Source organism: Corylus avellana, chromosome ca9, assembly GCF_901000735.1.
Source record: "Corylus avellana chromosome ca9, CavTom2PMs-1.0".
Lineage (NCBI taxonomy): Eukaryota > Viridiplantae > Streptophyta > Magnoliopsida > Fagales > Betulaceae > Corylus > Corylus avellana.
The window spans coordinates 21,899,574-21,915,935 of NC_081549.1; the positions used below are offsets into that span (position 1 = coordinate 21,899,574).

The 16,362-nt window shown below is 36.1% G+C and overlaps 3 protein-coding genes across 3 annotated transcripts; 2 read left to right on the forward strand and 1 right to left on the reverse strand.

The window, feature by feature from the left end:
• The first annotated feature begins 2,424 nt into the window (after positions 1-2,424).
• Positions 2,425-5,001, forward strand: LOC132191840 (uncharacterized). Its single transcript, XM_059606954.1, has 2 exons — positions 2,425-3,316; positions 4,394-5,001. Exons 1-2 carry the CDS (start codon positions 2,543-2,545, stop codon positions 4,598-4,600), a joined length of 981 nt encoding a protein of 326 aa, XP_059462937.1. The 5' UTR covers positions 2,425-2,542; the 3' UTR covers positions 4,601-5,001.
• Positions 5,002-5,782: 781 nt separating this feature from the next.
• On the reverse strand, positions 5,783-8,740 carry LOC132191670 (uncharacterized protein At5g01610-like). The gene is made up of 3 exons (XM_059606762.1): positions 8,472-8,740; positions 6,642-6,696; positions 5,783-6,311 (listed from the first exon to the last, which is right to left on the reverse strand). The coding sequence occupies exons 1-3, from the start codon at positions 8,556-8,558 to the stop codon at positions 5,941-5,943; spliced, it is 513 nt and encodes a 170-aa protein (XP_059462745.1). The 5' UTR covers positions 8,559-8,740; the 3' UTR covers positions 5,783-5,940.
• Positions 8,741-13,589: 4,849 nt separating this feature from the next.
• On the forward strand, positions 13,590-14,559 carry LOC132192246 (abscisic acid receptor PYL4). The gene has a single exon (XM_059607522.1). It carries the CDS (start codon positions 13,737-13,739, stop codon positions 14,361-14,363), a length of 627 nt encoding a protein of 208 aa, XP_059463505.1. The 5' UTR covers positions 13,590-13,736; the 3' UTR covers positions 14,364-14,559.
• The last annotated feature ends 1,803 nt before the right edge of the window (positions 14,560-16,362 follow it).

A 16,362-nucleotide genomic window follows, 5' to 3' on the forward strand; every position in this document is an offset into this window, starting at 1 on the left:
ATCACTTAATCATTAGTTTAACACTTCTCTTCACGTGTGGGCTCAAACTCCCTTTTAATGGATAAGACCCAACACGTGGAATATTTAATTTAAATGGGGGTGATTTGACGGAATCAAGGTTCGATCCCAAGACCTTTGGCTTTGATGCCATGTTAAATTAACAAGGTTTTGTCCACAAGCAATGTGAGATTATTTCTCAACAATTACGTGATGAGACATTTTATCATACATTAATATTCCAACATGATAATCACATGCATTCTTCTAATTCAATTTACTAAAATAAAATTTTTCTTTTGATCATGTGATTCTTTTTTAATCATGTGTTCTAAAGATAAACATTAGTTTTCTCATTACTATAAATTTTATGTGAAAGGCCTCCTTATTAGAAAGGGCTAAAGCCTAGAAGCTTACAAACTCATCAGGTGGCAATAAGACAAGGGGTCTATTAGAAAACGAGAGTGATAATCCCCAAGTCACATAAGAGTCTATTCTATTTTTTCTGTGTGAATACATTACCGGCTTAATAAATCCCGCCGGCTCGTGACGGGTGGCCGTTTTCTTGTGTGACAGGAGGCCCGTCAATCAATCCAACCGTGCGATAATCTATTTAAGCGAAACTCTTGAAGAAAAAATATCACTAAGAGGATAGTCAAACCAATTACGCAAGGAATCTACCCATCGGCCAAGATAGGGAAGATAGAGTTGGGTTTTGTTGGACATGAAGGCTTGAAGCAAAGGGTGATGGAGAAGCCTCTAGTTTTAGATGAGGACAGTAGTGCAGCTCATTGTCAATGACTTTCAATGATATATATATATATATAAAGCAAGCAACAATCTCTATCTCTCTTTTATCATGTCGAAACTAGCTCTTTTTGAGGGCAGAAAAACAAATAAGAATAAGATGCTCCTTTGATAGGGCTCGTGGACACCATGCGTTGATGACCACATGATGTTGAGAAGGCAATATCCTCAGATTCAGATATTATTGCTTTCCTCGATCGTTGCTGAATGGCTAAGACGAAGGTGATGGTGATAGAACGAAACTCATGCGCTATGGCCCATATGGGGGTTCGTGGATACCACACGGCCTTCCTATTTCATACCCTATGGATCAATTGGCTTCAGTTCAAACGATAATAATAAGCTAAACTATTGTTTGGCTGCAACTAGAACCTAAATAGCTAGCTAGTTGCCCCCAAGTGTCATCATATCATACACATACATAGGTTAGTAGTGTATATATATATATATTGCATTTCTCGGGTCAAATTTGTGATTTCCTTAAAGATCTTTGTTGGGTAATGGGCTAGTAGGTTCACTCCTTAAGCACAATTAATGTATCAATTTTCAAGTTATTATAGTACTAAACGGACATTAGAGTTGATGTATTGGACACGATTTGTGATACACCCCTAATTATAAGGGTAAGAAGTAGTGCTTCAATCAAGGCGAATGTGGGATGGGTAAAATCTAAGGACCATAGTTGCATATAGGCTACGTATTATTAAAGGTAACTCATAAAGGTAAAAAACAAAAAAAAAAGCTTTTGGCCCTTGCTCAAGACTAAATCTCTAAGCATTTTTTTCTACCTTCGTACTCCAAAAACTTACTGATTTCCTTCCGTACGCTTCATTACTTATCATTTTTCTTCTTTTACATGTACAAATTGGTTGGTGTTCTAATTAAATCTTAAACTCTAAAGTTCGTTTGTACCATTCAATTCAATATATGTTGAAACATATGACAAATTAATACAAATCAACAAGTAATTCTATAAGTTTTTTTTGTGTCATTCTAAGAATGATGTAACTCTTAAAATTACAATTTGATCAAAATTTAATAATGATCAATCATAAGTCCAATCGTGATTTTGAGAGTTATATCATTATTGGAGGGACACAAAAGGGACTTGTAACATTACTCACAAATCCACTATAAAAAGAAAAAATATTTGCCTTCATCAACAAATGTTCGATGCTGGTTCTTTTTGGTTAGGTTACAATTAAAAAATAGATAGTAATTTCCTCCAAATCAGTTTGGAGTTAGTAAGTTGCTATTAATGATATTAAGAATTTAATGTATGTTTTAAATGTTTATAAACATTTGTTACTATTTTAAATGGGTTGGAGAATATTTCTTTCAAACTAGTTTTGAGGAAATTTCTGTCCTTCAACAATTACACCAAAGTAGTAACTAGTAACCATCAAGAACCCTTTTGAAAGGCAAATATGAATCGGATAAAATTTTACTCCAAACTAAATTAAATGAAATTATTTCAAACTTGTTGTGAGCTAGATCTTCCTCTAATTCTCTTTTATTATTAATTTTAAAATAGAAACCAAAACAAAAAGAATGAAAGCTCTGTACCCTCCACTGCTCCAAATCTCTAAAACTCTTCTACAATAATTCGTGTATAGAGACAACACCCATTTCAACTCAATCCGAAAGCGATTCCCAAACCCCAATTATTCACTCTTTTAAATCCCAACACCAATATATACCACTCTGCACTCTGCACTCTGCACTACCACCCACTACGATGGCCACAGACGCCTCCCCGAAATTCCGAGGCGTGTCGAAATCCCCGGAATTCCACACCGAAATATCGGTATCGCCGCCTCCGACCCACGATGGCCTCGAGTTCTGGCAGTACATGATTGCCGGGTCCGTGGCCGGGTCCGTTGAGCACATGGCAATGTTTCCTGTCGATACTCTGAAAACCCGAATGCAGGCCATCGGTGGATCTTGCGCTATCGAACGGGTCGGTGTCCGGCAAGCCCTCGGTTCCATTTTGAAGTTCGAAGGCCCTGCTGGACTCTATCGCGGTATTGGGGCAATGGGGCTCGGCGCAGGACCCGCCCATGCCGTGTACTTTTCGGTCTATGAGTTCTGCAAAGAGGCCTTTTCCGGTGGGAATCCGAATAACTCGGCTGCACACGCCGTTTCGGGGGTTTTCGCCACGGTGGCAAGCGATGCCGTGATAACGCCGATGGATGTGGTGAAGCAGAGATTGCAGCTGAAGAGTAGTCCTTACAAGGGTGTGAGTGACTGCGTGAAGAGGGTGCTGATGGAGGAGGGAATCGGAGCTTTCTACGCGTCGTATCGGACTACGGTGGTGATGAATGCGCCTTTCACGGCGGTTCATTTCGCGACCTATGAGGCGGCGAAGAGAGGGTTAATGGAGATTTCTCCAGAAACTGCTGGGGATGATGAGAAGTTGATTGTTCATGCCACCGCTGGAGCTGTTGCCGGGGCTCTGGCTGCTGCGGTGACAACCCCACTCGATGTTGTCAAAACTCAGTTGCAATGCCAGGTATATTGCCTACATGTCCACGTCCTCAAATTCTAGTACAACCTGTCAAGCACATCTTAGGTTTTGGTTCCCTCAGTCTCACGTGCGACGATCAAAATTCACCTTTTTTTTAAAAAAAAAAAAAAAAATTATTCTATTCAAATTCACTTTCTTAAGTGGTCATGTTTAATATGATGTACTAAGTTTTTACTGTTAGTGGATTGGGTTCTCAGCAATTTACAACAGTTTGTTAAAAAAATATGTTGTAAATCTCCATCCATAGCATAGATAGAAAGGGGTGGTAGGCGCTAACTCTCATCATAAATCATAATAACCCCTACTTATCACAGAATTAATGTTTTGAAGACCAATAAAAAGGCGACAAGTGCTCTTTTAAGTAGTTTCAGTTATAGCTCGATCTTAGTCCCATTGAAATGTCAGTTGCATCAGGCCGTAGGTAGCAATAATCTTGAAATAAGCAACGATGCCCCCACATAACTTACTCAACACCTACCCTTTGCTACTGAATCACTCACACACGATGGTGATCTGTGCCTACTTAATATACAGGTTTCCAGTTCTGGCATGTGGGGAATGAGAGTTAGACTTAGAGTTTATGTGAAGTAGGTGTGAAGCCGGTTAGGGTTTTGAAATCTGACCATTTTAATTAAATAGATCATATTAGGATTAACGCATATAGTTTTATACCTATACTTTCACATGACCTGAACCCAAACACGCAATAGGACTATCAATTTTTAACACGATTGACGAATCTAACATAAAACTAGCTTTTTAAAATTTAAGAATTTGACCAGTTTAATTAAATGAATTGGGTTATAATTGACTTATATAGTCTTATGTTTATACCTCAACACGACTCAGAATCCAAAACATAAACAAGAACTATCATCCCTTAGTTTGAGCCAACCCAATTCAATTGCTCTCTCTCGCTCTACGAACGGAGGGTTCAATAGCATTTAATCTGCAGAGACTAGCATGTTAGTTTGCGGAATTTTTTTTTTTTAATAAGATTTGAGATGTATATATATCATGCCATTATTGTATGATCTCAAGGTTTCTCTTGTGATTGCACAGGGCGTGTGTGGTTGTGATAGATTTTCCAGCAGTTCGATTGGGGCCGTTATCCAAAGCATCGTGAGAAAGGATGGATATCGTGGGCTTGTAAGAGGATGGATACCCAGGATACTCTTCCATGCACCTGCTGCTGCAATCTGCTGGTCTACCTATGAAGCATCAAAAACCCTTTTTCAACAGCTCAGTGGCACCAACTCTTCAGTTTAACTAATGGGGCCACAAAAATCTCTCTTTACATTATCAGCAAGCAGCCCCATTAGGCAGCCAACTGGTAAAGAAATTGCTCTGCTGTGGCTGCAGCCTGCAATATTTGAGTTACACGAACCCAGCCATTGTCCATATTAGTGGTGCTGGTATTTCACAGGGAAAGGATTGGGATTTATATATAATATGATGCAGAGTACTGGTGTGCTCAGATCAAATACTTTTCATAATATATCGTTAATTAGGTGGGAATTATAATGGCTGTTGTATTTCCACTCTCTTGCTCTGTTTTCCATGGGTCTGTGGAAGTTCTAAACAATTGCCCCAATGAAACGTTAATTTTGGAGGTTGACATATTGTTGGGTCATATTAGGTCCATAAATCTTATCATTTTCCTTCACTTCTACTTGGCATTTTGTGATTACAATTAATTGTTGACTAGTGAAATTTACTATTGTAGGGGTCAATTTAAAAATATAATAAATGCAATTTAAAATTTTTTTTAAAAAGAATATTTTTTAACTACAACAGTTTTTACGACTAGAGTTTTAGAATTATATTATTTAGGAACCCTTTAAAATTTGCAGTTTCGTCATTAAAATCCAACGGTTTATTACTTTTTGAAATTTCAACTTTTTTTCTTTTGGATAAATAGTTTTAAATTTTATAGGCTAGTTAGGTTAAAGGATATTCCTCCAACCCAATTTAAAGAAAAACTTTATCTAGCTTTTATAATTATAAATTCTAATAAAATATATTATTCAAGCTATATGTTAAATATAAAAGCTTCTGTGCAGAATAAACTAATATGGGTAATATAGAGATATAAGCGGGTTGGGAATCATACCCTCATCCGTAGCTTGAAAGGATAAGGGTTACAATTCATCATTTTTAACCTCTCTAATCCCAGAGCCCATCTGTTAAAGATTTGAAACCTCATTTTCTTTGAAGACATTCAACAACTGAAAATAATAAAAGCCAAGTGAAAGAATAGTCTCTTTCCACAATTTGTGTTTACGTATCGGATTCAAGTCGCATGGAGACCTGAGTATAAAAGTACATAAATCAATCACAACTCAATCTATTTAATTAATAATTAAAAAGGTAAAAAGATTATCCTTAACATTACTTTACCACCAATGGCCTGTTTGTCTTCATTGTCCAAAGAGGGGCAATTCTACAATCTAAAATAAATTTTCTAGAAATATTTAAAATTTGATTAAATCATTCAATCGGTCTTCGTCCTTACATTAGTCAATAATGGAATAGGCAAGCAAACGGATCGAAGCATTAAAAGATGAGTTACAGCTTATAAACACATATTATCTCACAAGCGCCCAGCTTTAGAACTTATCTACAGTTACACCATCTCTAAGAACCTCATAAGCCTCTCTACTCCTGGTTTTCTTCATCCCAGCTGTGAAATGCAACTTTGATCCATCGGATGAGATACAAGTCACTTTTACCCATATCATCACCTTTGTCTTTATCCCCTCTACGTCAACTAGCTTTCCTTTCTCCAGATACCCAGTAACAGTGGTGGTGAAACGCAAGACAGATGAGTCCTTGTAGCCCACTTCACAAACTGCCGGTATGAAGACTGTGAGCTTTCCTGTCTCTTCATTGAACTCATAGTTGGTGGCATCACGTGGGAAGATCCCCGCTGCCATGTCATACTCCTTTAGCAGATCTGGCAATGGCTTTTGCATTTTCCCTGCACACAAAACATTGATTATACTGTTGGACTCGGTGTATACAATAGGAATCAAATATTCTGTTATCAAAAGCGAAGAACTTATTCTTGTATTTCCTAAATCTGACCTATGGAACAACATCAATGTCAGATCACACTTTTTTCATCTTTGAGGATCTAAACTTGTTACAATTCCCAAGAAAGAGAATCTGGTTTTGAGTCTATAAATACCCCCCAACCCGCTGGTGATTTCAAAGAATATATTTATGGATTAAGAAATGAAAAAACAAAAAAATCTTTCACATGCAAAATAATATCGAAAAAGTAAAACAATATGTTAAAAACACAAACCTTTGAGTTTATTAACCAACCATTTGGCTCCACCTTCGATACTGGTTGACAATGACTGATTACAGTGGAAAAAATGTAAGTAAGAATTACATGTCAAATTTATCAAGCATCAACGGTAAAGTGCAAAAGTAGGAGGCTAGATGTGCATGGCCATATCTTCAGATACACTATTGATATATGTAAACAAATTTTTGGGTAAATTATTTCATCCATATGTGGTTTTGGTCGAGTTTAAGTCGCCAACTAGTGATTTCAAATATAACACTTACCCACATAATTAAGGTCACATCCTTTAATAAATTTGGATGCGTAAACACATGCCTAATAATAAAAGACCATAAAACATAATAGCAACCTCCTTACAGCATGAATACATAACATTAAACTTGTGAACCAAAAGCAAATACAACTCGACCTCACACCGTAAAATATAACTTCTTAAACCAAGGGTTGGCAATTTGAACTCGACCCAAATCACATGTGGATAAAGCTTAATCTCCCCTAATTACTTTTTTTCAGCAGAGGGTAATATAGTAAAAAAAGTTGGCATGGAAATGAAAATGTCTTTAACTAGAACTTTGACATAAGTGCATATCAATTAGATCACATTTTAAAGATAGAAATTTTCAGGCTCCAACTCGGTTGATGGAAGCTAATGTACTTTTCCTTCTCCTGTTTAGTGTACTACAGTCCTCTTCTACTATCTTAACTACTTCTTATGCTATTAAAGCCACAAACTGATTCACTCGTCAATTTTTTTATTATTATTATTATTTAGTCAAACAAGAACTGATCACATCCAGCATTATTTTCATAAATAGAAATGCAGAAGTTGTATTCATCTACATGAAAATAAAAACTTTCACATTCCTAAGCACATGGATGCAACAACGTGACTAGCTTTCTACTTTCCCTGCCTAGGACCTGCATCAGCCTATGGCGTGCAAGCAGATTGTCCAGGCACTAATCAGAATGCATTTTTCACATTTAACCCTAAAACAAGAAAGGAAATGGCAAAATTATGGTTGATCATTCACTTCATTTCAGTCCCACATCGATCACCTAAATTTGAAACTTTATTACGCTATACAAGAAGTTGAAGCATATTTAGCAACCAAATAAGACACTCCAAGACTCCGAGCTCCTAACTATCACATAAATTAAAACACAAACTTGCAAACCCCTACGGTGAGCAACAAGATCAAGGATAAGGATCTCCAGCAATTTTTTGCCCAAATTGTTGTAAGAGAGTCTATATGGGACCCACCTACTCAAATAAATTTTGAAGTGTCCGGCCACCTGCTCCGAAAGGTAAGAAGTCCTATGTGAGCTATGTCACATTTGGGCAGAAAATTGCTAGGGATCACAATCCCATAATCAATGCCTCATCCAATACACTGCACCCTCATTCCCACTAAGCACAATGGAGTTTAGAATTCTAAAAATACAAGAAATCTAGCTATTTATGAAGATACGGGACTAAAATATAATAATCGACGAGTTGCATCGACAAAAATTAAATGTAAACAGCACTTACCCAGGGAAAAAAAAAAGGAAGTAAATATGTCCGTTTCATTGTGATAAATAAATTGATTTACGAATTACATTAATTTAATTACTATTCGATCCGATTTAAATCCATAATTATCAATTAAACAAATCAATTATTGATCCAACCCTGAACATCCATTTTCCTAAACCGAAATCATAAGAACCCTAATTTGATGACAGCTTAACGTTTTCATAAATGATAACAGACATTAATCAATACAACGAAACAATTTCATTCTGAGATTAATAGAGAGAGAGAGAGAGAGAGAGAGATCGCACGCTGATATCCTCGCCGGCGGATTTGAGCTCCTTGTTAGCCTTATTGCTGAACCAGTACGAGCCGACCTTGTTCAGTATCTGATCCATGCCGTTGATTGAGCCCAAGGATTACTCTGATCTCTCTCTCTCTCTCTGCGAGAAGAGCTGAAGGAGAGAGAACTCTGTCGTGAAGGAGGAGATCGTCTCGTTTTTCCTCCGCGACTAGTCAGAAATACTCACCGCTCATTTTCTTCGTCTGAGCCAATCAGAGATTTCTATGTCAATATTATATTTTTTATTTTTTGAATTTTGTAGGTTAGGAATTTACGAATTTAGGGATTTCAGAGTGGTTGTGAGGATTTAACTCTCGATTATATCGTTTCACTGTTTATTATTTAGAGTATTTTTTTTTAATGAATTACTTATAATAATGAATAACATTTTTTTAAAAAAAAAAATTTATCTTGAAATTATCCTAAAAAATCTAATATTTAAATTTCAATCCGACTGCTCTATCATTATCACTCATCAGTCTATTTGTTGACTTTACAAAAATAGATAAATAAACAAAAGTAAAAACTTTTTTGTTGTTTTTTTTTAATCTATTTTTTTTTAACTTTTTTTCATTGTATCAACATTTGTCTCTCTGAGTAAAACTTAGCTTCTACTTTTTCTTTTTTTCTTTTTTTTTTTTTTTTGTAAATGTATAATAAACTTATGAGTAAATATACTTTTTTATGATCATTTTCTGAAATTTAAAAAATTGAGTTTAATTGTTTAACTTTGTAGTGGATTTGAAATGGGTCATTCGGTCTTTAAGAAATATCTCAATCGGCTGAGAATCACGCTTTATAAGCAGAGGTGACTAGTTTGAATCTCCTCTCCGCTTCTTGTTGTGTGGACATGTCAACAAAAAAGAAATTGGTCCATCCCCATGTGTTTCGTCCAATAAAGTGAGGTCAATTAGTACCTCATCAATATTTTTTGAATTTGTGTTTTTGTTAAGATTTTCATTTACCCTTTTTATTTTTTATATTTTAATTATTTTAAATTTTTAAAATTTGAATTTGATGTGACAAAAATGCTAATGGCACTAACAAGTGCCACTTTATTGACGGAAATATACATAATGACTCATTTCATATTCGTGACAAAATGGTTCCAAAAGCTAATGTCATGGAATAAAAGGCATTCAATCACAACTTCTATATATGAATATAGAAAAGTGTGAATTATCCAATACAGAGATATTCAAAGTTTGAAACATATAAAAGTCGCAACTTATTTGATTCCATACTTGATATGGGTGGTTAGTTTTTATACCAAATGATATAAGCATCAAGTAGAACCCATCCCTGAAAATTGAGTTGCAAAGTTGTAAGGGAATAATGTCCAAAAGTTTATATAAGCATGGTTAAGCTTGTACCTTAGTCCTTGAACCACGTGGAACACTTGGGTATCGTAACAAAATATTACCCGAAAAAATTAGAGAAAAAACTATTAAGCATATATGTAGATTATAACCAAAAAAAAAAAGTTAACACTTACAATTAGACCCGTTAAAACATCTTGGCTGAGGGGCTACATCTGCACATGCAATTTATTAAGAGGTCAATTGTATATCCACATGACTCTTGTTCAGGTTTTATAATCTTAGCCACACCTGAAAATGAATACATCTGTTATTTATTTATTTTTTAATTGAATAAAGAAATGGTACAAGCGAAATGTAATCTAAAAGAAAGAAAGAGTAAGCCAAACTAAAACCGAAAGGGGGTAGGTTCCCCAACAATAAAAAATTAAGAAGTGTAAGAAACACATCTGTTCATATATATATATATATATATATAGATAGAGAGAGAGAGAGAGAGAGAGAGATATGACTCTTGTTCTGTTGTTGTTTTATGCAAAAACATAATATTGTCAAGGCATATAGGGAACGCATGCTTGGTTCTGCAGCATCACCATACATATTCTACTCTCTTCTTTAACCTTTGAGTTTCTTATAAAGCCATGCAGCCATATATGCTTTCTTGGTTCAATGCATTGAATTGTGTACTATATATGCTTGGATTTGAATATCTAAAAGACAAAGGTATACTTAACCTTAATTTGTATGTGCTTTTCTCTCTAGGACGACATAATTAACGAGCAATTTCCTTAATTACTGATTTACCACTTTATTAATTTTCCTTTGCATGAAAATGACACTTGCCAATCAGGCAATCACAATCCTGAGAAAGTTTAGCATCGGATTCAAAGATGCACGTCTTTTTAATTTCCCCCATGTTATTGTCTTCCCAAACCGAAATGATTCCCACGTTGCTTCTCCTCATCTTATCAGGTAGGATCATTTTCATATAATTAAGCTTTGATTTAGTTTGGTTTCATAAATAATCTTATAATCTCACTCGACAATAGAGCAATTGGCGATTATTTTAATTAAAATTAGTTATTTTTTTTTATTTTTTTTATTTAGTTGTTGGTATTTTTTTAGTTTTATCAACAAGAAACAGTCTTGATAAAATTATAAGCTAAAAAAAGAGACTAAAAAAAATATTGGTATTAATAATCCCAGCAGCCTGCAGGCATGTGGGCAAGTAGTATGATTCTTTGAGGCTTGGTAATTAGAAGACTTTGAAGTTGGTTTTAAAATAGAATTAATTATACACCTCTTGCATATAATATATAATTATTAACATTTAATTCAAGAATCAAAATCTTTTTTTTTGTTGACATGTCCAGAGGAAGGGAATTCGAATTAGTGACCTCCGCTTCATGAGACGGGGTTCACAGCCGATTGAGCTACCCTTTAGGGACCAAGAATCAAAATCATATTCGCGAAAGATATACATCAAACAATATTTAATTTTTTTTTACAATGAGGACCATTGTTATAGCTTTTTTTTTTTTTTTAAATGTCAAGTGGAAGATGGGCACAAATGTTTAATTGTCAAGTGGATAGAAGCTGGTGATATCAATCAAGCTGTTCTTTAGTGCCCAAAAACAATCAATCTAAGATGAAATAAAGTAGGTGAAGTTTCAAGGACACGACACTATAAAAGACAAGTGATTTACCCAAAAAAAGGAAAAAAAAAACAAAAACAAAAAAAACTCAGGCAAGAAGATTTCTCGACGGCTCCCAGCTGAAGAGTCAGGTGAGAGTAGGCCCAGGACCAGAGACCCACTAGCATGAATCAAGCACGTGGTATCACGTGCCCAATGGTCAAGTTTTGGCCCCCTGATGCTTGGACCAGAAAAGGGGCTCACTTTAAAGAAGAGAAGAGTCATGTGCAGATAAAGAAATTCGAATTGTTTTCCAATTAATATGGTTGTGTTATATGAATTAAATGTATAATTACTTTACAACTTGTTAACATATGAGTGTGTGGTATTATAATTTTTATTTTTTTGGTAATGACTGATGTTGCTCCAATCAAATGCTAACACTTGTCAACGAATTATAAAATGATTATAGGTGTAGTATTAGTCATTATAAATTATTTAGGTACTGTAATTTTCAAACAAATTGCGGTGAGAATATCAATATCTTATCATATTAATGCAGCAGTGCAAATCAATCTTTATTAAAGACAAAACAAAAAAGAATAACGTTACTTTTTATACTCGTTTTACACCAATTAACATAGCATATCATTAATTTAAAACGTATTACATTAATTTATATAAAATATTTGTAATAAATAAGTATGACTTTTAAAATTATTATTAAATTAAAATTTAATAATAATTATTTTCATATTTAATAATAATTTTAAAAATCAGGTCGGCGAGATAAAAATATGTTGCCGGCATTACTCGGCCTAGTTGGCCTAGTAGAGGATAAAATAAAAAAAGTAAAAGAAATGTGGGAAAAGGGAATTGGTCCAATTTGTCTTCCTTCAAATTGGTCTTTGTGATCAGAACCCTAATCAACTGCGTAAATTACATCCTTATCTCATCATGGGGCTTACGCTTCTCCCGCAAGTTGATCGTCTATTTGCCAATCTTTTTGGGAGCAGTTATGCCATATGGACCTTTTTGTCCACATATATTACCAATGTGCCACTTCAGTTGGTAAGGGATTTTGGGATACCAAATGACGCAGGAACCCCTACAACTTGCAAGAGCAAAAGATGGTTGTTATCTTTGTTTATTTATTTATTTTTATTTTTTTCACAAAATAAAAATAATAACAAACCATTCAAAATAGAGTTGTAAATAAATCAATCCGTTCGAAAATCTACTCTATACCTGTTCGGTTTAACTCGACTCAAACTCAAACTTGATATTGTACAAACCCGCTCGTTATTGTGAAAATCAACTCGATTAGTAAATAATATATACTCAACTCGCTCAAGAAAATTCGTTTAAAGTTCGACCAATTTGTTTGCCTGACTTGTTAACTTGTTTATATATATATACACACACAAATATATATTAATTTATAACTAAAAATTAGTTATATAAATTTAAGTATGTATGTTAGTAATTAAGTAATATATGTAATATAAATTACTGAATATTTATATTTATAATATAGATAAATGTTTATAAGTTATTTTAAAATTCGGGCTTGAACTCTGTTCAGATCATATATTAAAAAATTTACTAGCTTAACTCGAGCTAGCCCGAATTTTAAACGAGCTTGAACACACATTTAATAGCTTGACTCGAATAAGCATATTCATAAACGAGCCAATCTTAAAATCTTAAAACTTGACTCGGCTCGGCTTAGCTCGATTATAGCCTTAATTCAAAACATAAAATAAACATACAATTCTCATTGCATAAAACTTGATCGAAAATAGATTATGTACCAAAGTTGATAAATCAGGCATCTCATAGTCAAAACCAATAAAAAGCTAGGGGTGGACTTGTAATTTGCCAATAAAAACCTAGGGGCACCCTTGTAATTGAACACAGCCCCACTATCCCTATTCTATCTCCCCACATGAACCTTAATTTAACCCTTTCTTTCTTCTGACAAACCAACCAACCCCCTCCCCACAACCTCCCTCCCCTCCCCCCCCCCCCCCTCTCTCTCTCTCTATCGCCCACCGTAAAGATCACCTTTAGAGCACCACCTCTGAAAGAGCTGGTGCTGAACCCATCTCTCCCCTGGCCCACCCTTCTCGCAAAAGCATATATATATATATATATACACACACACACACACACACACAATACGTTATACCCACCTCCACACAAACTTATGCAACCAAAAGTGAACAAGGCCATAATCTGAAGTTCTGAATCCCATCGACACAAAAAGAGCGTCCGAAAATGCTCTCAAAATCCTCACTCCTACTCCACAGAATCAACGCCACACCCACCGACACCGCCACGCAGTGCGTGCACAACGAGTGGTTCCCTCTCACGTGCGCCACCCAAGTGCCGGACACTGTGGCGCGCTACCACACGCACGCGGTGGGGCCCAACCAGTGCTGCTCCGCCGTCGTGCAAGAGATCTCCTCGCCGGTCGTCACCGTCTGGTCCGTGGTGCGCCGCTTCGACAACCCCCAGGCCTACAAGCACTTCGTCAAGAGCTGCCACGTCGTCGTCGGCGACGGCGACGTGGGCACCCTCCGCGAGGTCAGCGTCGTCTCCGGCCTCCCCGCCGGGCGGAGCACCGAGCGCCTCGAGATCCTCGACGAAGAGCGTCACGTCATCAGCTTCAGCGTCGTCGGTGGCGACCACCGCCTCGCCAACTACCGGTCGGTCACCACTCTCCACCCCTCACCCGCTGGCAACGGTACCGTCGTGATCGAGTCCTACGTCGTCGATGTACCGCCCGGGAACACCAGGGAAGACACTTCAGTGTTCGTCGACACCATCGTTCGGTGCAACCTCCAGTCACTGGCTCAGATCGCCGAGAACTCCGCCCGACCCAACAACAAGTCTTCGTCATAAAAAGTAAATTTTCTCATATTATTATAAATATTAATACGCCGTCCTTTTTTTGTGATTATCCGATGTGGGTTTCCCAAATCAAAGATCCAGTTAACGTCATTAATTAGCACTAGTTCGATCTCATCCCACATTTGCTACATATTTTTCTGTGTAATACACAATAATGTTTGAGAATTATGACATAACACCTCCACTAGTCCCTGTTTTTTCATTGTTTTTTATAATGTGGCCGATTCAGCCGATAATTATCTGGATTATAATAGAGATTTTAAAACGAAAAGAATGTAAAGAAAGATTAGAGTGACAGTAGGACGGAGACGGTACGAACACGATTACACAGTGTCTGTCAGAACTGAGAAATCAGATGGATAGAATGGAAGACCAACAAAAAGGAAGGAGGATTGTTCTTCTTTTTGAATAATAAAAGTTGGTGGTCATGTGGGTATTCCAAGTTTCCCACGTGAAACAGCCCGTTCTGATGACGACTATGACGATGGCGGTGATGCGACCGTTTATCGGCCTATTATAAAATGATTCATTTATGGGGTGGGTTTTCCAATTTCCCACAACTTCAACTACCCATTTGATTTAGTAATTAATAGAGTAAGACAAAACTGTAAATGTCTTATGATTTTAAGGTTTTAATCAGCCAAGTATTCAATACTTTTAAGGATTTTAAATCAATGGTGAAATCCTTAAACAGTTGATTGTTATTAAAGCGGGATGCCAAGTCAGAAATTTGAGTAATGCTAAGTACCATCTTTTTATCCTTTTAAAGCTGATATGACTTTCAAAATCACAATTAGATCAAAATTTAAATATGATTCATCTAAAATTTAATGGTGATTTTAAAAGTTACATCAACTTTAAGAGGATTTTAGGAAAATAAAAAGATGGTACTTAGCATTACTCTAAAAATTTAAGTCGCTGAGAAAACAATTTATAGATTAGATTAGAATGTCTTATTATTATGCATAAATATAATATTAAATCATTGAACCGTAATGCTAATAAGATGAGTCCTCGACATATGACAATTTATATATGACAATTTATATAGCACTTATGATACATGAATTGTCATATCAATTTATAAATGTAACGTGTCAGGTAAATTATCGCTAAACTGAAACTGTCTCTATTGTAAGAGACTATTATAAAAGTTGTATCTCTACAATCCAGGAACCTTAGAAACTCCTAAGGCTTATTCATTCATGCATGCACATGCTGTGGCAAATTTGTTCCTCCAAACGTACGTACACAAAAAAAGATCAATTGAGATATAATTAGTAATTAATAAGGTATAAGTAGGAAGGAAAAAGGTTAGTGCAGTTAGAGAATATGCTGGGGGGTGGGTGGGTGGTGGAGGGGGAGGGTGGGTCCTTTCTTTAAGTTCAAAGGCTTTTGGTGTGGCAGTTTGAGGAGGAGGGAAGGGAAAAGAAGATTTAAAAAAAAAGATAAAAAAAAGGGGTAAAAAGAGAAAGATGGAAGTGAGGGGGGTTATTGATGGAGGCTGAAGTATCGAGGAGGAGGGTAGGTGAGTATGCATGTAAGGAGGGAGGAGGGAGGGAGGGATGGTGCATTAAAAAACACTCAAAAATAACGTGATAGGAATCATCAACAGCTGCCCGCGGCTGCAACTTGGACTTTTGAAAGCTCAACTAGCTGTTAAAAGAAACATGCAACTTGCATCCTTCTTTTGTCTTCTCTCTATCGACCTCTCTTTTTATATATAAAATAAATATATATATATATAAATGCAACTTGCATTTTCTCCTTCTCTCTCTCTCTCTCTCTTGGTTGCTGGGTGTTGAATAGGACGGTTGTGCAAGTTGGTCTGCAAGTGGGAGGGAGAAGGAGCTGCTTTTAATGATCCCCCGTGTACTCTTGTCTACTTTTCAATGCCTTCACGCCACCCATCTCTCTCTCTCTCTCTCCTGTCTTTTTCTAGACGATTTGAATTGAATTTGATTATCTAAACCCTGCAAAAACTCCATAC